The sequence below is a fragment of the Anopheles stephensi genome, chromosome 3, assembly GCF_013141755.1.
Source record: "Anopheles stephensi strain Indian chromosome 3, UCI_ANSTEP_V1.0, whole genome shotgun sequence".
Lineage (NCBI taxonomy): Eukaryota > Metazoa > Arthropoda > Insecta > Diptera > Culicidae > Anopheles > Anopheles stephensi.
In genome coordinates this window covers 32373862-32397035 of record NC_050203.1, presented here as the reverse complement: position 1 = coordinate 32397035, position 23174 = coordinate 32373862, and the positions used below count along the sequence as shown (strand labels likewise).

Below are 23174 nucleotides of genomic sequence, written 5' to 3'. Positions count from 1 at the left end.
GAACGACTGCATGCAACGCGGTTTGTTTCAAACGATTATTTTTATTCAATAATAATAATAGTTTTTTAATAATATCATCACAAAATATTACATATTCCATGACTTTGGGTTGTTTGCTTTTTGCCGTCCACCATTCCTTCGAGTAGCGTTGTTGAGTGCGTGTCTGTTGGTGAGGGTGTGTTTGTGTGTATCCGGGATTTAATGGTAGCCATGGTTACGATCAACGCGCCATACTGTTCACCTGCCTTCGACAATCCTTTTGTTCATGTGTCTTTTATTCCACCATTTTGTATATTTAAATTGTGTTTTGTTGTAAATTTGCAATCTTTAATGTTGCTCCTTTTCCTCGTCTTCCTTTTTATGTATGTGCGGTGTTGCTTCGGGGTTGTTTGATTTTTATTTTAAGTTTTCTTTTTTTAATATTCGCTTTGTTCTTTGCTGGGATTAAGTTACTTTACCGTTTTACCGGGTTTGTGCAGTTTCGCTACGCCTTTTACTTTTACTTCTTCTAATTCAGGTTTCGTGTCGCTTGTCGTGCTCGTCCATGTACTCGTCGCACCTTCAACACACTCCTTCTCCTAGCATCTGATCTGTCTGGGTTTTAGCTTCCGTTTTCACTACTTGGGTTTTGGGTTAGGTGAGTTGGGTACCTTAGCTTGTTTTTATCACTTCAAGACATCAGTTTGCTCTTTCAATTCACCGTTTTTCTTCGGAGTTTTCATTTTTCCTTTTATGCAACAGCACATCACTTGCTTACCACCTGTGCCTGTGTCTGAGTCGGTGTGTGTGTGTTTGTAAGTTAAGCGTACAAGCGTTTCTACACTTTAGGTCTAGGACATCGTCAATAACGGAGCCATATAATGTAATGACTCATAAAATATGTTGCATTGGATTTGTAAACTTGTGTTTCCTTTTTCCTTATTCTCCCCGATGCATTTGTCAGTGGTATGACGAGCGCATCGAAGCGCGCAACTTTATAGCTCTATGTATTAGACTTACGTTAATTCCTAACATTGTACCACCGTTGTTGTTGTTGTTTTGTGTATCGATTAATCAACCCGCTGTATATACGCTAATAAACTTCTATCTCTGTTCAATGAGCTCAGTTGTAATGTACACCAGCCGGTTTTCGCTCTCTACTCAATATTCGCTACGGTTCGCTATACTTCTCTGCAGCTGCATGTTATGTTGGTTGGTGGTTTTAAAGTGCTGGATGATACTTTTCCGTCCATCTGTGTTTCCTTGCCGGTCAGATGGTTACTGAGATAAAATTTCTATGCCTTGATGCGTTACTCTATTTATCAGGTTAGTGTGTGTTGAATGATGCTGAGTATTATAGCGCTATAGCTTCACATTCTAGTACTGCTGATGGAAGCAGAAACATGCAAACATCTACGAGCTTGTTGCCATTTAAAGGAAATTATCGTTAGAAAATTAGTAAACAAAAATGTTAGTCTAAAACAAGTTTCTGCTATTCTCGTCCCGCAAAGCAATTCTTCAAACCAGCTTGCGCCCTACAGCTCAATCTTACAGCTAGTACAGTGAGATGAAGGTTTTGATAGGTTTTGTAGAGCTTTGATGCAACAGCAAAACGCGAAACGAATCACACAAATACACTAAACTAATGGTTGCGTTTTAACCATGTCTTGTTGGTTTCGTTCTTATTGACATTAATTTCCTCTCGCTATACACGGCTGTTTTGCTTACGTTCAACAATTCATAATTGGGGGTTTTCTTATTAAGATTTGTTCGTTTTGTTTTTTTGTGAACATTTATGTAATCTGCTTACTTTCTTCTTTTTTTGCTGTATTTTTGCGCTTGTTTAGTTGTTGCTCATCTTTATGGTTTTACTTTTGTTTGCTTTCTCTTCTTCATATTTTTTTTCTTGTCCGTCTTTAATTTGATCTTTCCGTACAGTTACTGTTGACAAACTGTTTGTTCGGTTGTTTTTACTGTTTTTTTTTTTTTGCTGATGATGATGAGGCACTTTTAGTTCTTATTATTCTCGCACAAAATACTTATCCACCACGGAAACCAGTAAATGAATAGAATAAAATAAAATTGTTTTCGCCTTTTTTCGTTTTAGCAGCAAGGCTGATTTTCACATTCATTTTTTTTGTCGGTTTGATGAATTAATGGGTTACCGATTTTCTCTGTTGAATTGATTGCAAGGTCCAACCCGGCAAGCGTGATTGGTTGATATCCGTATTATACCTAGTAACAACACCGTTTACGTTCTCACGGATGCACACGTTGAGTCGTTCCCTGTTCTCCGTTTTGGTAATATACTCTTATTGGCAGGCTAATGTACTATACATATACTTCCTCTGCATCCGGTCGGTCTATTGTTGGTTTTTTTTCTGCAAATATTAACTGAAATTCTCTGGACCTGTTTTATCGTTTTATGTTCTAGTGTTCTGTATCTTTACGCACAAGCTTCCCAGCTCAATGCTTTGCTCACTTCAACGCATCCGACATCAAGCACACTGTCACATGAAAACAACGAACTTACACACTTACACACGTTAACACCTGGTATTGCATGCCTGGCACAAACGGATAAACTTGTTTGTGATGTTTACAGTTTTTGTTTTCTTCTCGTATTTTATTTGTTTCGTTTGCTTCCTTCAAACTTTCACTGTTTGATTCAGTCTCGCTAGCTGCACGGTTTACGGTTTATAATTTACGTGTTGCAGTTTGGATTTTTCAATTTTCTATAATGGATTTTTGTTTTCGAAAATATATGAAAACGAATAAAAATTATATAGGTTTTCTTAATTTATGAAACTTTAAATAAAATTATACAAAAAATTAAAAAGTGAGTAAAAATTATAAAAGAACAGCTTTCTCAACCAAATTAAATAAAAAAGACACAAACATATAAATATATTCAACATTATTCAACATGTACTCCAAATGGTTCCGGAAGACCAAATCACCAAACAAACGGGTAAAAGATAAACCAATACAGAATTCTTTCCTGTTTTAGCTCTAATCAATCTAAAACTAGTTAAATTGCTACTCAAGATACTAACCTTCGACTACTACAACTAAAGCCAAAAACTACCTGTTACTACTACTACCACTACTACTACTACTACTGCTATAACTTCTAACACTACAGCTACCAAGTTCGCTACCTTCTTTAGCGTCAGTGGATTAAACCTTGGTTGCTTGTTGTTTTGTCTAATTTTTCTTTATTTTACTCAATTATCAATCAGCTTCCCCAAGTCACACTGACACTCGGTCAGCTTAACGTTTGTTATGTTTTTTTTTTTTACTTGCTGTAACATTTTATTTTGCATTGTAAGCGTTACGGTTTCGTTTAAACTTCACTACCAAGTATTGTTGTGTAATGTTTGTCAGCAACGCACCCGAGCCGGGTGTTTTCTTCCATCTTTTGCTAGCACTAGCAGTTGCAGCTGCGCTTAGTAAAAATCGATTTAACATGTGGTTTACTTATTTTATTTCTCTATTAAAAGGACCAATTTTGATTCGCCTTCTTGTGTGTGTGTGTGTGTGTGTAAAGGATAGAAATGTTTGGGGCAGGAGCCTTTTGTTTTCGCAATGGAGAGATGTAACTTTATTGTTTCTGTTTTTATGCTCAGGACGGTCAATATTATCGTGAGGATGGTAGGCAAAACAAAAAAGGGAGTGAAGAATTGGGAAAACTAATTATGCCAGCTCTGCTTCCGGCTATCAAGAACGACTACTGTTGCATGTTGGATTCGCTCACCTAGAAAAGCGGCTGGTAAACCGTTTGCTCTTCGCACTACAATCACACTATTCACTACCATTTAATAATGCTTCTGTATAAACTTGCTATAGACGCTAAATATAATCCACTAAAACGGGGTGTTAGTGCTTTTTGCTAGATGTATATAGTTCGGTGAGTCTCTGTGTTGTGTTCGCGTGGAAAGGGGAACTATCATTAGGTAGGGGCTTAAGTTAAAGGGTTGGGAGGAGATGGAGCTAGGGATTTACAACTAGAATATTTTTTTTTTTTACTACTTGTTTTTGTCTGTACTACCTGTATTCCGTTTAATAATTGTATTAGGATTCGGAGGACGCCCAGCCTTACCGTGGGCGGCAACATCCTGTGCCAGGATGTATCGTTAAACGAAAAATGAAAAGAAGTACATAAAATCCTTTTTTGTTTTGAAAAATGTGGTTACAGGGTATTTCGAAGCTAAGTTGACACCTTTCCATGATTTGGTTTCGTTCCCAGGTTTTTAGACGGATTCTCATGTATTTTTATTTTCCTCTCACAGTTGTTTGAGATTTCTTTTTTATAATTTTCAAAAATTAAATAAGTCTTTGAAACATCTCGATGATAGCAAAAAAAAACATTTTTACTGATTTTTCCAAAATATTTGTGAGATTTAGTTCAACTAAAACGAATTTCTAGAATTCATGGAACACAAGATTATCCATAGTCTCAATTCAAATATAATAAAACAAAAAGGAGTGGCAAAATGGCGGTGATCGAGGCAAGAATGGCGCCGGTCTTCATACGGCAGAACCGGAGTTCATATCCCATCCGGACCGACATCACCATCATTAGCAAGCTAGAAATGGCAGGCATGACCTAAGAGTAAGAGATCGTTTGGCCAAGCAGGGAAAAACACCAATTGAAACCATAGTAAGGTGATAGTTCTATCTAAACGAATAAAAAGTTATAACAAAACCGATTTGAAAATAATTTGGGAAACATAAAAAAATTTATGTATGGGAACCTGTTAAAAGCTCTCGGAACGATACCAAAAATACCTGAAAAAGTTTCGAAAAACTTCAAAACTAATCCGTAACAAAAACAACAAAAGCCCACAAAAGGCCCGGAACGAACCAAACAAACACAGCAGCAACTAAAAGTAAAACAAATCACATTTAACTATGCTTACAGTTTTATTGATCTCTTTTCGACAAAAGAAAAAGAAAAAATCCGTTATTCATTCACTAGAAAGTAATAATAATAATAATATTAATATAATTAATTATAATAACTATAATCGTAACTGATGACAACAGGGCGCGCGCGTTCACGTCCCGTTTATTGTATATATTTGTTTTGTTTTGTTTTGTTTTCCATTTCCCTTAATCAGTTTTCCATTTCTGGGTTGTGTTTTGTTTCTGCTCTTTCTTTTTTACTTTGCAGTGACTCTTTCTAGGTATGCAACAGTATGCGTGTGTGTGTGTTTCGAAGTGAGAGAGAAATAGAATGTGTGTGTGTGTGGGTGTGTTTGTACGTATCGTAGATAGATAATGATAGTAGAATCGAGGAGGGAGGGGAAAAGTAGACAAACACAACATTTCTTAAAGGTTAGTAAAATTAGAAACAATGGGTGAATGCTCGTAAGTTTCGTCTTATTTTCCACGCCTGGCCTTAGCGCTATCTCTACCTCACCCGGCTCTGTCTTTGCCAACCTTCCTCTATTTTATCTGGCTTTCTTTTCTGTGAGTATGTTTTCCGTTTTTTGTTTTGACAAGCGGCCATTTTTTGTTGCTATTTTCTATATAAATTATTCCCTCAGCTTCTTTTTAAGTTCATTCTAATATTTTGTGGGTATTTTTTTGCTATGCTTATGGGAAAGAAAGATTTTCTTCCTGCTATTGTTTTCGTGCCACAAACCATAAAAAAACCAACACAAACGAGCAAAGGTGAAGTGTGTGTATCATATAAAGAAGGAAGAAAAGAGAGTTGTAAGAAGAGAAAGGACAACTGAAACCAAAACAGCACTAAGCACTAAACCGATACATATATTCACAAAAACAAAACAAAAAACCAACAAAAGAGGGGGAAAGCAAACGATTGACTACATTTAACAACATGTACAAGTAGAGACAGCAAGATTAAGGATTTAGACAGTTAAGAAGGAGGTAAAAGATTAAGTAGAGAAAAGAGTGAAAAGAGAAAATACAAAGTATACTAAAGGGTAACTGTTTTTTTTTGTTCTAAATTTAGCCTTATCAATGTTTAACGCTTCCTTTTCAACATAATGTAACGGGGGGATATGTTAAATTCAAACAAACCCCAGACATAGAGACCTTTTTGGTGTTACTATTTAACAAAAAAACTTATCAAAAGTCAAAAAACCGTCGGTGCCAAAGCGTTTAAGAAGTGTAAACGAAACGATGTCCTAAACTGGTGAGAGAAAAACAAACCAAAAAACTTAAACGAAGGAAACAAACTGAGAAAAAAGGGAAACAAAGCCTTACAAACCTAATAGAGAAGCAAAGGAGGGAGAAACTAAACTAAAGAGGGGGTAGTAGAAGAAAGGTAGAAGAAGTTTTCTTTTTAACCATTCCTAATTAATTGTAAAGCTGCCTACTAATAAGTAATAACAATTAAAAAACGAAAAAACAAACAAAACGACAAAAAAACGCTTACCTAGAGGGTGTGGGTGTGTGTGTGTTCGATTATTGTTTACTTTCTACACTTTTTTGTTTGATTTGTTTTGTTGTTGCTGTTGTTTTGTTCTACATCTCGACTTTCTTTCATCGCTCTTGTGATTTCCCCCTTTTCTACACCAACTTCTTGGATTATTTCTTACCTTACCAGCGAACAACTTTCTTACTAATAATCTTCCTTATCTTCCCGGGTGTGAAGTCATAACTAGGTGCGCAGGTATGTGGGTGTGTGCTAATTTCATCCCTTTTTCTAGCAGTGTATGTGTTTAGTGGTGATGTGCTTCACTAACTTGGTTTGCCTGTTGTCTGCACTAATGTTGTCCCCCCCGGTGCGCTTAACTGTAAGCAGCACTTGGCAGCATTAGACCTTACAACAAGGTTGCGAATAGAAGGGAGTGAGTGAGAAAACCGCAAGAATCAATCACAAAAACGATTCAACAACAAGGTTTCAAACAAAACTATTACTAACACTATAGAGAAAACAGGAAGGCAAAAAAAACGGAAAAGAATCGCTTGCTTGCAAAGGGGAAGAAAACAAGAGTACTATGTACAAAGAAAAAACCGAAAGTTGATAATGAAAAGCTGCCATGGAAACAGACAAAAAAGAAACAAACAAATGGAACAAACAGCAAAACAGCATACTACCACCATTACGGAGCGAAAAGTCCTGAGACAGAGTAGGCGCTGGAGCTGAGAATAGCTGTGTGAGAGTCCGGTGGTAACTTGCTACTAACGCTCGTGCCCTGTGTTATTGCCCTGCTCTGCATAATCTTCTAATTTTCCAACCAAATTATTATACTCTAGTTTGATTTCTTTTGTGTGTGTGTTTTTTTATAAGCTTTCTCTAATATTTTTTTTCTTATTTTTCACTACTCATCGGACAGTTTTGTGTAATGTAATTAGTGGGTGGGGTTAGGCGGGGACGAACGAGGGATGCGGGGGGGGGGAGGGGGTGTTTGCTCAGGTGTGCGCAAAAAAGTTTAACAAACGGCACTTTACGTCTTACTGAGCGTCTTCCAGAGCACCTACCACCGCCATTTTGTCCTTTCATTTGTGATCTTCAACTCTTCTTTTACAACACACAACATCCCCTCAACAGACTTCGGTCAGCATCACACCAACTTTAACTTTCTCTACTGCACTTTACTTTTGCTCTACCTTCTTTCCTCAACCTTTCCTTAACCTTTCCCGTTCCATTATTTTGTAGTTTTGTTTACTTATATGCTTGCTTGCTGGCTTGTTTTTTTTTTAAACATTCTTTGTAACTTGGTAGTTTTGCTTTTGCTTTGTTTTGTTTGTTTGCTTTTTTCCGTTTCGCGTTCACTTATCAAACTACATATTTATCGCCTTGTGTCACTTACTAAATGTTACTATCACTACAATTGCATCAGACTACTAATTGTTTTTTGCTCTCGTGTTCATCGTTTTCCTTCTTCTTCTCTCTTCTTTTTTTTTGTTTAATTTTTCATTCTCTTTTTTCTCTTTCTCTTTCTCTCTCTCTTTTTGCTTTGCTTTGCTTTCGCATACGATGTTTGTTTTGTGATTTACTAACTGTTCATCTTCTGCCTATTTCCCGGGGCTTACAGCGCTACACTTCCACTCCCAATCTACCGGAACCATTTATCCTCTTTGCTTTGCCTTGTATATACTACTATTGCGCTGCCTCAAGTACCGAATCAGTGGGTGGGTCGGCTAAAGGATCGCGATATCAACCCGCTCATCAAGCAGAAACGAAACGCTACAGTTACTACGGTGCACTGGCGGTACCGAATCCATCTCATTCGGCTACCGGTTACTAACGAGTGTGTCTTTCTTGTTGGTGACAGGTCACGGTAACTCATCAAGCTGCGTTGAATTCTTTTTTTTTTTTGTTGTAAGCGGCCATCCATCTTAACGGGGAAACACACAGCCTAATCATTGCTTGCATTACTCCGACTCCGGACCAGTAGTCAGCAGGTCCAGATTGGATGCATCGTAGAGCAGGAGAAAAAAAGGACACAGAGACACAGAGGACACCCCTAGACGAGCTATCGCCGGTTGAGGCGCCTGCCATTCGGACTCAAGAACAGTACAGCAGCAGCACTCATTTCCCCTGTTCGAGAAAAAAACAATCGCCAATCTTTGTTTGGTTTCTGTCGGAGGCTATCGGAGCGAATTTGCTTTTCTGGCTAGACACAGTGTTACTAATGCGTTACAGTATAACTTCAACGTTCGAACGTATGTACAAAAGGCCGGCGTAAGGCCGAAAAAGGTTGCCTCCACTACGCGCTACTATTCATCGTAATTTGTCATTTATGTCAACGGGGGGTTTTGTTTTAAAGATAATTCCTTTCCCTTCTGCCTACACTGCCGGCATTCGACTACTGTTGCATGCAGCACTACGATGCTCACTACACGGCCGGTTGCCCTAACTTGCTTGCCTGTTTGTCTGTCCACTATCCTAACTTACCACCAAACATATGACCAAACGGATGGGACCCTCGCCGCGTTACTAACGGGCACGGGCATTAACGATAACTAGAAACCAAAGACATTGTAAGTTTTGTATAACTCGGTAACAATTATTATCCAACAGTATTCTACTACACCCCGCTTCTCTGCATATAGCATCTCTCTGCAACTACTCTATCGATATACTATTCCAGCCCGTTACACACGGATGAAAACACGGGACAGCAAACGCTAGAACACGCTGATGGGTATAGGTGTGAGTGGTCGGAAAAGTGGTTGAGTCAGGCGATTTGACAGGATAGTAGTAGTCGAGCGATCTTCAATTTTTTCAAGACGAAAGAGGCTTCTCTAGCTGCTTCCTGGACACTTCCAAGAGCATCGAAAGTTGAGAAAGTAGAGGGCAAGTACAGAAGAGTTCCGTCAAAAGATGTTTCACAAGGATTTTCAAGGATTCGCGTCGTTTGCATCGCGATGTGCTTTGTACATTAGGATCATGCCCAACCAGGCACAGCCCGGTCGATCAAAACAGCCGATCGATCGGTATGGGTTGGTGGAAGATAATTCCAAAGGCATTCTTCTTTTCGTCCAACGTCTACACTCGCAAGTGCCTTTAATATCCATATTTTTTTTAATGAGCCTCCGTACCGTACCTCGGTTAGCTGCACCATGTGCCACGTGTGGATATCTCTACCGGATACGAGGACGAACCATTTATCTAAGGCTTAGGTGTATGAATTTAAACATTAAATTCAACCATTATCCTTGTTTGCTGGTAAGGAGTTTAATGTATTTTCCGTTCAGCTTCTAATCGATGAGGGTATAGGGATGGGACCTTATCAGGTGATAAGTCTTGATGGTTTGCTTGTTTGTCCAATTGTTTTGATAAACTCACAGCCCTACGTCGTCGTCGTTCTTGTTATCAACATACAGCGTACAAACTGTTGCTGAAAAAAGGGATGCTTTAGCTACCGAGTCAGGGAGCGCTGTCACTAGATCCTCTGCTTCTTGTCTAGCGTCTTGTGGTTTAACAAATCGAGCCGCACAATTCCTTCACGTAAAACAAAACGCCTTTGTGTGTGCATGAAAAACAAAACAAGAACATCTAAAGCAACGAGAAGTCCGCATGAAAACCTTACAACCCAATACGGTACAATTGACTCTAGGCTGTTTCGAATAACGATCTCTTCGCTCACGTTGTTCTCTACCCCTGGCTCTACTATCCTTAACCTTATCCTTACCGCTCTTAGCGCCGTTTCGCGCCAGTATAAGCTATCAATTGCACAAATCCAGCATTTAATTTAAAAACTACACCTTTCTCGACGCTTTTCGCCGTTTTTTTTGTTTTGTGTGACACAAGCATAATAGTTTGAAAACACGGAAGAAATCAACAAAACAAAAAACCCTATCTCTAGCTGTGTGAATCGCACTCAAGAAAAACAGAAAAATAGAATTGAATTAAAACCTCAAACAAACAGCTTAATCTGCGCTATTATTGTGTTATCTAGTGCGCGCACGCAAGCAAAATTATCCCTTTTTTTCATCCCCTTTTTTGAATAAGTATTTGTTTTATACTCTCCTAACGAAGGTTTCTCGTATGTTGCTATTTATCCATCGTTCTGAGTATGGGGGAGAGTGTGAGTTCGAATCATATTTTATGTAACATACGCCTCCTGTTTGGTTCCATAATAACAATTTATCTAACGCTGCAGTTTCGCTCTAGACTTACGCTCAAATATCATTCACTAACTTCTGAAGCTGCATCGAAAGATGGAAGTGTTTCTAAGAATCGATCGACTGTCCTCGGTCCTACGATGTCTAGATCTTCCCTTTCGAACCCAGCTTTACGGCGGGCCGTCTATTAGTCCTACGGTTCAACTGTTCAACTAGTCAACCTAAACGGTCTACGTGGTAGCTATAGTAGTAACAACCGAACGAAACATAACGTACAACTATAGTAGCCATATGCTCTCCTCTAAAGCGCAGAGAGTCACCGTGTGTTGCTCGTCGTCGACTTTCCTCCAAAAAAAAGGGATCCCATTTCGTCCGCACAGACCGCTTTCCTTTCCCTTTTGCCCACTCCCAATGAATCCTCCGTGTTCTGTGTTAGGTGCTGCTGTCTTGTACCAAGAAAGGAGAAAGGATTGCGGATGCACAGCTGCCTTTCACTAGGCAGCACTGCTACTGGTATGCTGATGCTTGCTGCTGCTGCTGCTGCATGCTGTTGCCGCGTGATCGGTGGTAACGTTTGGTAGACCAGAGTGTAATGCGATGGCGATAACTGATAGTGCCCGGCTCGTCTTGCTGATGGTGGCAGATGAGCGGTGATGGTACAAGCGGCAATGTCCGGACATTCGGACGACACGACCGATAGTAGTAGCGGTAGTAGTAGTCGTAGCAATAGTAGCAAATAAAAGTAGTCGTAGTGGTAACAGTAGTGTTGTGTACTAGAAGTAGAAGTAGCGTGGATTGTTGCATCGGGCTAGGCTAAGATTATACCTCCTGGTATTTGGACAGCCGGGCGCGCAGCTCCATGTTTTCCTGCTTCAGCTGTTCCACCTCTCGATGTAGGTTCATGTTCTGCTTACCGGACCGGAGAGAATGAGGTGACAGAAAAAAAAAACAAAAATAACGCCAACATTACCAAAACGGTTCACACTTTGCAGAGCCAACGGTAAACACTAACCTCTTTTTCCAGGTAACCAGCACGGAGCGCGATTTGGTTTTCTTTCATGCGGCGCGCATCGCGCGATCGCTTCGCCGCCATATTGTTCTTTCGACGGCGCGCCCAGTACTTGTCGTCCTTCATCTCGTCCGGTACGAACTGTTTGCGGGACTTCTTGATCATCGGCTGGGGCTTTAGCTCCTCGTCGGAGAAGGCGCGCGTTCGCGGATCAAAGTCACGGGTGGACGACATCGAGAACGCTGTAACATCGAAAACTAACATTTACAATAATGAGGGAGATGATCCTTAAAAAAAGAGTAACCAAAAACGGGGGTCGGTGGAGGGATGTGAGGCGTGTTGTGTGGGAGATGGGGGGAGGGTTTGATTTTGTTTTTTGTTTTGGGGAGGGTGAATAATGATCTTGATGGATGGATGGATGGGGTGGTAATCATAGAAAATAGGGTTGGATAATGGGTGGTTTGAACGAAGAGAGTAGGTGTCTCGTTCGAACGGAAGGAATAAAATAATAAAATAATTTGCCCTGACATAATGAATCTTAATGCTAGTGGTTTACAATGATAAAATGGTGTTGATTCTGAACTGATTGGAGAGGATTGTGATCGCAAAATCTTAGTCGACTCGACTTTTTTGTCAGCGAATTATACCGTCGCAGTCAACGCGGTCACACATTCGCTAGAACAGGTCTTTAATTTTGAAATGTTGGTTTGATCGGTTAACTGCGATAATAGTATATATCCGAAGCGCTGTTCATATGTGATTGTCAGAGAAGTTCCAAGTGATTCCGAAAGAGAGCGCCACAAAATGAAAGGCATTAGTGCTCGTTAACACTCAAGCGAAACTACCGATACGAATAGCAGCTTAAAGTAACGCTTCGTAACGCTTGTGCTTTCACAGTATGCTTGTTGCGTGGTAAAGATCTGCGAAACATGCTGCGTTGCCAATAAGTCAAAAGAACTAATTAAAACGTATGTTGAAATCCCAACGAAACTCAGTAATTGATACAGTTTTGACTGTCCCTGTCCATCAGAGAAATACAGCGCGATTCCGGTAGAGGGAGTCAAAGAACTATTTGTCACGATAAAGTCAAAATCTTTAAATGTTGGGAAGAATGCATTCAAAATATTTTCATTTTTTTTTGGTATGTTTAATCCTTGGACTAGGACTTTTATTTCGAATTCAGAAGAATGCTAACTTGGCAGTAATAATTTAATACGGTCAATAGCTAAGAGTAAATAGTTTTACTAAATCACAGCCAAACAACGGCTCTAATGTCAATGTTTGTTCAGCTGCCTAACATTTATTTGTTGAATCAACAGACTGTGCGATCTCTTATCAATTCCAATCAGCTCAAGAACCTTCCTTGATGACTTTGCCTTCCTGAGGACCGGGGGTTGTTTTCCTCCCTTCCGCCTTCCTTCCGCTTGAGAAAAGCAACCCCCGGAAACTGCCCAGTAGGGGACGCTACTTACTTGAATCGGCCGGCGACGGTGGGTTCATCGTTTCCGGGCTCATGCAATCGGATGGCGAGGGCGATCGTTCCCGTTTGGTGGTGACCTGCCCGAGGCCGGACAGCGACAGCCCCGCACAGTGGCCGATGCTGTCCGACCGCTGGCCGGTCAGGCTGGTCGAGTTGCCCAGATTACTGTTCGGTAATCCATCGTACGGAATGCCATTTTCCGAGAGAAACTCGTCCAGGTCAGCATACTGCAATGAGGTGTGTGCATATGGTGCAAGCGCAAACAGAGAACGGATAATGTACGGTTAGATCAGCAAATCATTCAGTCGTAGTAGGGTCGGTAGTGGGTGGCTACCGTACACTTTCTTACTACCCTTTCTACTCCTAGCTAGCAATACATCAACAAGCAACCATAAACGAGACAATAGCAAGCGAGAAGCGTGTGTACAGTTTCTTCTAAAAATTATTAAAACGTTTTAAAAACAACAATACCGCTGTAATGGCCGAGCTTTTTATGTTGCCTATCCATTATCTAACACTTAGCGGGCTACAATAATTGTAAATTGCACAGCCAATCACACCACCGCCTATGCAAACGGTTCGAAAAAGGTGTGCAAGGCTCAAATTTTGAGCTATAATGTTTACGACCAACAATTGTAGATTTTATTGGCAGACTCCGTCAAACTGCCGGCCTAATCGTACCGGCACAGAAGCGTTACCGAGCGGTGGAAAATTAAGTCCAATTATTATCGTGTTTCATGGTGATGTTGGTCCGGATCGAAGTTCATCGAACGACCGTTTCCATCGGTTTTATGATTTTCCTTTTGTTCACTTTCGGTTTTCGTGTCGAGCCGCTTATTGCTGAGCGAATGATTTAAGAGACATCAATAAAGCGTTGATCACTTTTCTCGGAGTCTCGGGAGTAGCGTATTTTCCGGCACGAACGAAGGGGCAAAAGGAAATTAGTTCCAAAATTAACCAACAAAAATACTGATCCTCCTCTCTTCCACACCACCGTATGTATGCTTTTCCGACCGTCTGGGAGCCGACAATGAGAAGCCAAGTGCACACAAAAATTTAACTCACTTTCACTACTTTACGGACTACCTCTGGTCAGTGAAAGAAAAAACGCTTGCATTGGTCAGCCGAAATATTTTTCATCTCTCTTTCCATTCAGTTTTCCACGGGTTCACCGTCACCCCGGGTGGTGTACGAGGAGTGCAGTTTCCGAAAGAGATTCCTATCTTTCCAACACCCCGACTGTCCCGTTCAGCTCACCATCTGTTGGTGTGAGTGAGTGTGATGGTGTTTGGCTTATCTAACCGACCTGACCGACCGGAAGGACGGCAGGAGGAAGGTGGCGGTGGTGGTGTTTTTCTTGACGCAACTGGACTTTGACTCCTGAGGCGAAGAAAAGTAATTGAAGCGGTGCGAGAAAATGGTATAGCAACTGATGGATGAAAGCATGGGGAAGAAAAAACCTAATTGTACCATTGTCTCGAACAATACTCAGATGGTCTTCTCAGATTTCTGATCGCGTTTTTTTGTGTGCTGTTACTTCCGCTTTTTTTTCATGCTCAAGAGTTCCTTCAAGACGCTGTCGCTTTGTCGGTAAGTTATTGATAGTGCAGGTCTTGTTGCTGTAGGAACTGCTTGGGCTTTGAACATCTTGTTTTTAATGTTTCTGGTAGTCAACGGAAATATTAGCTCTTACTTCTTGCGGACAGAGTCCATGATTAGCAGCAACACTAACACACACGCACACACACATACCAAGCTCTAATGCTACTGGATTGCAGTTACCACATCTCTCAGCAGGCAATCATTAACCAGCACAACCAGCTCTAAGCTAAACAGGCAACAGGTACGTATAGGTAGAAAAGTGTTTGATCGTTTTTGCTCACCTCACTCACCTGATGCACTTTGAGATCAGAGTCATAGGGCAGGGTTTTGTCCCACAGGTTCGGGCCGAGGAACGCGGAGTGTGTTTCGACGTTCCATGGGTCGTTCTCCTCTTTGTGTTTGTCCTCGCCGCAGATATCTTTGTTATTGCTTGTTTTACCTGAAAATAGAAAAACTACTATGAATTATAGATTTTTCCGCCGAAAATCATAAAAGGGTTTGTAACGGTTTTGGGGGAGTGGGAGCGATTGCTTTTTTTTTTTGGGGTGGATTGGGTGTTAAACATCGGGATAAAACAAAAACAAAAATCGGATAAGTTCAAACCACGCGTAGTCAGAATTGAGGATGTTAAGGGTTAAGGAAGGGTTAAAGTTAGATACTTCACTAATGTTTACGTTCGATGTATGTAAAATCTCTCAAATTTATGTAGAACAAGTAATAATTCAAACACAAAACATTTGAAAACAGCAGAACCGAGGTTCCAATCCCATCCGGACCGCTCCCCAGTAGTGAGGACTGGGCTTGACTGGGTTATTGCACAAATATTAGCCTTTAAACATTTAGCTATTGATTAATATAGGTTAAGATGATGTTTAAAATTACATAAATCTTTAAATTTTATTAAAAATAAATCGTTTGATAATTTTTCACAGTTCTTGAAGCATAAATTTCTCTTTAAATATGCATGAGATGTCTTTGTTACAGATATCTACGTGTCTAGGAATGGTCTCGATGCATCCATGCGCCTGTTGCTTGGATGGAAAAAATCGGTCAATGTGTTACAAACATGGCATGGAGGAGGGCTTGAGACGAACGATCAAGCATGCCATAAGGATCGTCATCCAAACGTAACGATGGCCTGATGTTTTTCAATCACAATTCAGGTGCATAGCTGAATGTCTGTCATTAGGGCTTTGTTGGGCATGAAAGAATGTTTCCTGCTTTTCCCGCTTTGCCAACGCACACTTACTGCAAACTGCAAACGAAAACAAATTCCCCCTTTCTCCCTGCACCCATATCACACTCCTTCCCCGTGAAAGAGGAAATAATCCTCAGCATACTGGAAACACAGTCCCAGGTTAGCGGAAAGTGGCCGCCAGACGCAACCCACCTCAAGCGAGCGTACGAACGAACGAACGAAAACAAACACAGAGAAGAAAATGAAAGTGAAATTTCATCCCCGACCGTGCGCCACTTTCACCTCCACCTCCCCGGTTCGGCTGATGGGTAGCGAACATTAAGACACGTAACATAGAGACACGGCCGTTGCCAGCCAACTCGCATAGACCAAACCACCCGGCCAGCACAGAAATGTCGACAGCGCGGTTGGTGCGCATGTGTTGAATGTTTGAGTCGATCGCCGGAAGCGGCGGTTTTACGACGGAGGCAGCAGACTATTATGTTACCACGTTTGCCGTGCGTGCGTGGTGTTGTGTGAGCGAGTCGGTCCGGGGAGTGAACCGAAAGGCTAGCTGCGGTTTTTCTTGTCTATCTCCGATGCACTTCCTAGTTGGTTAAGGAACTGGAATTCCCTGCTGGCATGTCTTCACCTTCGCGCGAACATTACGCCTTTGCGTTTCTATGGCACGAAGACATGCCACGTAATTGGAAAATGCGAGACTTGGAGGGACTTGTTTCCTTCTTAGGGTCGGCAGTCCCAGGCACACTACTAGCGACACGGATGGGCCGTTAGGGTCTCGTTGATGGAAAGCGAGGGCTGGCTGGTGATGATGATAGTAATTAAAGTCAACCCACTGAGCAACACGCCCCGATGATGGATGACGCATGGGTTGGTGAAGGTGTTTGATTGGGAGGGAAACTGAGCCACCGAGTTACTAAGGCCATCGGGGATGGAATGTACCACGCACCGGGTCCAGGTAGCCGAGACCGAGGTATTTAGGTTTCTCGGTCCGCGCCAACCGAGTACCGAGGAGTTGCGGGTTTTCCTTATTGTCGGCATCCCCTTACATAACCGAGCGGACGTTCCGGCAATGGTTGTCACCTGATCGTATAAGCTTATCGTTTATAGCTTCGGAGGAAAAAAAAACACACACAACAAGTGTGTGAGATTAATTACACTTGTGACAAATAGTAATTTAGCCGCGAAAGGAATAGGACGAGAAATAAACATATGTCTCTGCAAGGGACGTTGATGAAAAGATATGAAGTTGTGAAGTGATTTGAGGGAAGTAATTAACTTTCTAACATGTGAAATCTAATCCTTTAATTGAGGATTTTTCTAGTATAGCTCAGGAATCCGCAGGATCTTTCTGGACGAATCAGGCAAGATAACCAACTAACTTCAGATGTCTTCAAGAAACTCTTGGAAAATCATGACTTCGTCATGAGTAATCCTGTCCTCAGAAATCTTCAGGATCAGGAGAGATACTTAACTAACTTCAAACGACTGTCTTCAAGAAACACTTGCAAAAATCGCGACCCACTCGCCACAGAAACCTAGACATCCTCACGATCCTTCCCCTTGACAAATGACTACCCTCCAGCTAAGATGCTACGACTGACACATAAATAAACAATGCGTAATCGAGCAAAAGTTTCTCCTTCGATCAACAACCACAACCAAATGGTCACTGTGCGCCCTAGCGTTGTTAGATGGCCCGACACCGTTTCCGTCACCGACGCGCACCCGACACATCAAGGAAGCAAAATCGGCGATCGGTAACTGTGCCAATAAGCAACAAAGCAGCGCCAACCATAATGGCGATGGCGAAAAACTGGGCTTCACCCATGGATGGATGAAAGTGAAATTTTCTCATTAAGTCGGAACCGGGAACCGGTTCCCCTGGAGCGGATGCGAGTCTTTGGATGGCGCTTTTGTAGGTTGTTACGCAATCGTCGGCGATGAACACGGAGGAGTACCCAGCTCTGCGGATCGAAACCTTATGTAGCCGGAATATGGAGTGGGGAATCGCGTTCTGGACTAAGTACCTCCGCATCCTTTGCCGTTGAGGAGGAAAATTTAATACACTTCCACCCCGAGATGACAGATCAATCGGGAAATCGGTCATCAACGATGAGTGGAAAAGTGGTCCCACTGAACCGTCAGGGGAACCGGTTTCACACACACGCTTCTCATAAAATATGCTGCAGAGAGATGGTTTAGTGGGTCTCCTTTACCCGTGTGTCTCATATTTCCTACAAGCCTCCTTCAAACATTTGATTTGTCGTGGCCGGTTCGGGCAGTCGGGGGTTTGAAAACTTTCGCCAAGACAGCCGAAGAGCTTGCAGCAGAGCACAGTTTTATGAACAACCTGTTCGGAGAAGTGTTTGTCTCGGCGAATGTTGCGCAACAGGCGCATTTATTTTATCATCCCGTCCTCTGTCAATAAAAAGTTGCACCATTCAAACTCCAATCAAGCGTAATAAACCAAGCGGGCGGATTGGTTGGGCCTTTGTACGGACGGATGATTGAACAGGTGCATCAGCGAAATGGCTTGGTGAAGGACGAATCGCCTAGTCGGAAGCGATCACCTATCAATTTTATTATCAAATTAGATGGGAATGTCTAATACGATACTTAGCTTTAGTATTCAGAAATTATTTTACTGCCTTTTATTTAACAACTACTAAAGTAATTCCGATAACTGCTTAAGTTTGCTGACTGACTCGCTTGACTTGGCTACAAGAGACAACTTGTCCGTCGTACATGTCATACGACCGGTACGCCATTAACAACAACCAGTCACAACAAACATTCGCAAATTTCTTCTCCATTTTCCCTCCCTCCAATCCACGCCCTCTTGGCGGACCGGAACATGACCAATTGACTCGGTGTTTAGTGGCGCGCGGGTACTGCGTTTCCCTCCTCTCTCTCTCTCTCCTCTTCTAAACAAACCAACCCCCATTCCAGTTTCTTCTCCTCGAACCCCAACACTGAACGAAACAAGGAAAGGCAGGCAGAAAGGAAATTGCGCATTCGCAATGAGGTAATGTTTTTTGTTGCAAAAAAAGAAGAAAGAAAGACATAATTGTAATTATGTGAATTATACAATGCACATTCGCGATGGAAACGCTTTCCACTCTCCATCGGAAGGGAGAGGGGATGAGGGTTTCTGTTCGGCGAACGAGGAGAATGTGAAAATAGGCCATAAAGAAGTTTACGCGTGTTTGTTACCGTTGCGGGGGGGGGGGTTTCTTCTTCTCCTCCACCCACCAGCCGGCCACCTTGCCAGGCTTTCTTCGGGTGAATTTGATTTTCGTGCTCGTTCGTACACACCATCGATGTGCCTGGAATAGATAAACCAAAACGCCCCCCGTTTGTACGCCTTGCAGTTGTATTTCGCATCAATATTTGCACATGCACATTTGCGGTTTTCCACCAGCAAGGCCTGGTCCGTCAGGAAAGGTCGGCTAAATGTTTTGTTTGCGCTTTCGCGAGACGTCGCCAAACAAGCAACGAGTGCGTTTGTTGCATGCAAAATAACCGACCGATTTTTCTGGTGACTAGAAAAGGGTTTTAAACATTGCTTGGTGGTGGTTCGAGGTGGGAGGTTTTCAATAAGGCGCCAATTCAGCCATTCCAGGAAGGAATGCGATCAGTAACGTCACATACAGAGGGAACTTGTCGTCAATTTTCTCCTTCCGCTTCGTATGTTTTCAATTAATAATCCTTTTTTTGCAGAATTGATTCCTCTTAAAGGCACATTATCGTTGCCAGTGATAGGCTGCGGGTATTTGCACTTTCCCGCTATGCAAATTGACGAACTATGTCCACAGCTAATAGGTTTTCCGCACGTTCCATAATAAATAAGATGTGAAAAGAGGAGGACGGCGACGTTCATGGAGGGTGCAATTTTCTCTCCTCACAAACTGCTACCGTTCGATCGAATCGATCGTTCGTTTGATGATGCATTTACGCAAGGTGCACAATTAATCACGCAGTAAATGAGATTTTACTCTCCGTCCACCGTTGTCCGCTGACATACCGCGTGAGGCACACTCACACAGGTCAGTGTCAGTTGCGTTAGCGTTAGCCAGGTCGTGATGACCCGCGACACAATCCATTTACTATTTGTCTTTCCCTCTCGAGGGTGACGTTTAAATTATGATGCATCGTTGGATGAAAACGCATCGTACGTACCAAGCTTTGTGGGGCTGGGGCAAGAACACATGAGCAGAGTGCGTACCGAGTCGATTCTAACCTAGTGCGACACCCACACCCTTGAGCTAGATTCATCGTTCGCATCACGCAGCTGCAGTAGCAGCAGCAGCAGAATATGCTGGTTCTATGCTCAGATGCATATGCATGTTTATCGAGCACTATCATTAGATCGAACCGAGGTAAGGGAAGGAGAGGCTAAAGTGGGAGGACAAGGGAAGTTGCTTTTTTGTCATCCCCTAAGTTCGGGGTCAATCGCACCGTACACAGCGCGGTCCATACCGAGCCCTCCTCTTGAACCGAGCGGAGATTTTGCTAGAAAAATAGAAATAAAGCTAGCGAAAAACCCACCCCTAACGCTCGACGGAAGCAGTACGGCCGGATGACATGAGGAAGAGGTTAAATAATTGCCGGAAGTTGCTGATCCATTCGCTGGAAGCCATAAGCCATTCCACGATCTGGCCCCCCGATCGGAGTGGTTTGGCTTTGTAACATTTACTACTTTTTCTCCGCTCTGTGTTGCCGCTTCTGCTACCATGCACCATTGTGAACGGATTATTGGATTAAATGCGCGAAGCTGTTGTGGTGGAAAATTAAATTCACGTCCCGCGTCCCGTTTGTTCGATTCGTGGTTTTCATTGCGATGCCAATTTCCTTCGTGTTTGAATGCTTCATTTCAAACAACTTTCGGGCTCATTGACTTTGTCGTGCTTCATTAAATGGCGGGGGTTGAATTTTTGTGTGCAAAAAAAAACTATTGGTTGGATGCTGCTGTGAGCTAATTTTATCACCCAGAGGTATGATGGATCGATGTTGTTGAGGGGTCTTCATCTGCTTGGATGAGGAAATGAGGTTTGGTTCAGTGTGACATTTGGCTAGCGCAATGGTACATGAAATGTGCGAAATGTTTACTAACGAATACCATCATCAGCTGGTAGTGGGAGATGAAGATGTGAGATAAATAATTGGGCGCTCGTTTAAAGGCGGTCGCAGACAAACATGTTGTAAAATGAGTGCATAGAAAATTATAAGATCTCACGATTTTTCATTTTATAGCACAATATCCGTAAAATCAACCCAGCTGTGGTTTGGCGGGAATGTCGACGAGAATATTTAAGCTTGATTCGTCAGTCTGAGTCAGAGTATTCGGCCAAATGATTAAAACAAATCTAGGGCAAAATGGACGATGCTATACACGGCGCGCCTTCCATTTCCGAGACGAAATCCTATTTGTGGCCATTACTTAGAATAACAATCTAATAGCGCTCATGAGAAATATCTTTTCGACGGTGAGATCGTCGTCGATCCTTAAAACTTTCTTAGTCACCTTAGCCGATTATAGCCAATGGTAGAGTTGCAACCGATCTACAAGGACTAAAGACATGTGAACACAGATTTCATGACTCTCACAGTGTAGGCCCCAGATAGCTGAAGTACAGCGACCTAGGTAAAGGATCATAATTTTGAAGAATATGCCTAGATGTATGATTAGAGTTACCAGTAGCTTTCGTTCAGTTATCATCTTGATGGTGAAGGCCTCGACGATCAACCAAGGACAAGCCTATATTGGTGGACCTTATCCAGATATTCTGCAGCCAAAGTACCATGACTAAGATCACAACTTACTGCCGAAGAGTAGCTCAAGAAGAGATGACAATGAAGTAGCTTAGATATTTGCAGTTATGTTCACTTCGATGTCATCCAGAGTTAGTCTAGAGTTTTTTAATCCGAGCGATATTGATAGCTTAGTTAGTTCTTCCCTGGGCGACAAAATCGCTCAGTCATTTTTAAACCTCAACACCGACACCGCCGAGCCATCTCCTTTCCCTGGTTTTAGTTGGCCGATTCACTTGCCACCATTCCCGATGGCCTTGCCGAACGCCCGTGAAACAATCGGGGAAGCCGAGACGCGCGTCATTAATTTGCTTTCCCTCACCTTTCGCCAGCTGGACAAGATTAAAGATCGCTTGTCACCATTCATTTGTCAGCCGCCCAGCGCTGGGAACACTGTGCGACAAGTGTGCGACAGAGAGAACCACTAGAAGGGCTCGACCAAGGGCTAACGCGCACAAAGACCACCCGGCGGTCGGCAGTCGAAATTGCTTCCCGAGAGCACGGAAAATAAACTCGCGCGCCCACCAAAATGCGCCCGGGTGCGCAAGGTGAAAGTAAAAGCGCCTCTAAAACGGCATCCAAATCCATTCCGAATTGTTGTCCGTTGGCCAACCCGCCGGACGGTTCCGAAGTTTAATCCGTTTCGATCGTCTCAGACAGACACTTGTCGCTTTAACGGGGAGCCGAAAACCCCCAAAGTGTGTCTGTGGCCGGCGTTAATGATGGCCGGCCTTGCTGATGCCTCCGGCCAGGTCTTATCAAACTGGGCGTTGATGCTGTTTCCAACCAATTTCGCTCGACCATTCCATGAATGGGAAGCAAAATGACCAACTACTCCTCACAGAAACGGGGTGTAGCAGTTCACACGCATTAATTCCCGTAGTGACGGCTCGCGGCTCGAGAAAGCGGTTCCACAGTGGGTCTCGCACAGTCTCCCAACCCGACCGCAGCATGCAGACAGTAGCGAAAGTGATTAAAATTAGCGCAACCCACCACCACCTTCAGATTGCGCAATCAGGCCCATGGGCATCAACAGCAAAATGTGGACACAATTTTCCTGCCAAAAATTTTCCGAATTCAGTGAAAGTGTTCCCCGTCCGTGAGGGAGTCTTTTTTTGCGATGAAACTAGAAGGAATAATTCAACCAAATTTATTCTGATTTATGAACCGGCCCGGAAACGCACGCATGCACGCACAATGGGAAAACTCCCCGAATGGGCAAAAGCTCATGATCATGATCGTGTTTTTGGGGGCGCTTCGGTTTTTTTTCTTTTTGCGCATGTTACACCGTTACGCTGATGAAATTTTGAAGTCCTCCCTCGATCACACAAAAAGCAGCAAAACTGTGGGAGTATATGATGAGGTCTCGGTTTATGCTAATGTGTTGATTTTTCCAGTCGAAAGAACAGAAACCGACCGCGAAAGTGACATTTCTCTCGCAGGCTTTGTTCAGACGCCTGTCGAGTTTTTCACCGGGCTTTACGCACCAGCGTTTCGACACCACCGATGATAATCTATTCGTACAGGGTTGCGCTTTTTTG

General features: G+C 42.6%; 1 protein-coding gene across 13 annotated transcripts in view; it reads right to left on the bottom strand.

Moving 5' to 3' along the window:
- Window positions 1-434: 434 nt before the first annotated feature.
- The window catches only part of LOC118509539 (thyrotroph embryonic factor), a 158757-nt gene continuing 136017 nt past the window's right edge, over window positions 435-23174 (bottom strand). For 5 of the 13 annotated variants that reach the window (XM_036050272.1, XM_036050273.1, XM_036050271.1 and 2 more), the window contains exons 3-6: window positions 14903-15060; window positions 13012-13246; window positions 11543-11796; window positions 435-11436 (exon numbers count right to left, since the gene is read on the bottom strand). In XM_036050272.1, coding sequence (XP_035906165.1) covers window positions 11350-11436; window positions 11543-11796; window positions 13012-13246; window positions 14903-15060 — 734 coding nt within the window. In that variant the 3' untranslated portion in view covers window positions 435-11349. Of the gene's footprint in view, window positions 11437-11542; window positions 11797-13011; window positions 13247-14902; window positions 15076-23174 lie in introns of all 13 variants that reach the window. The other 8 variants (XM_036050284.1, XM_036050276.1, XM_036050281.1 and 5 more) reach the window with 4 other exon arrangements.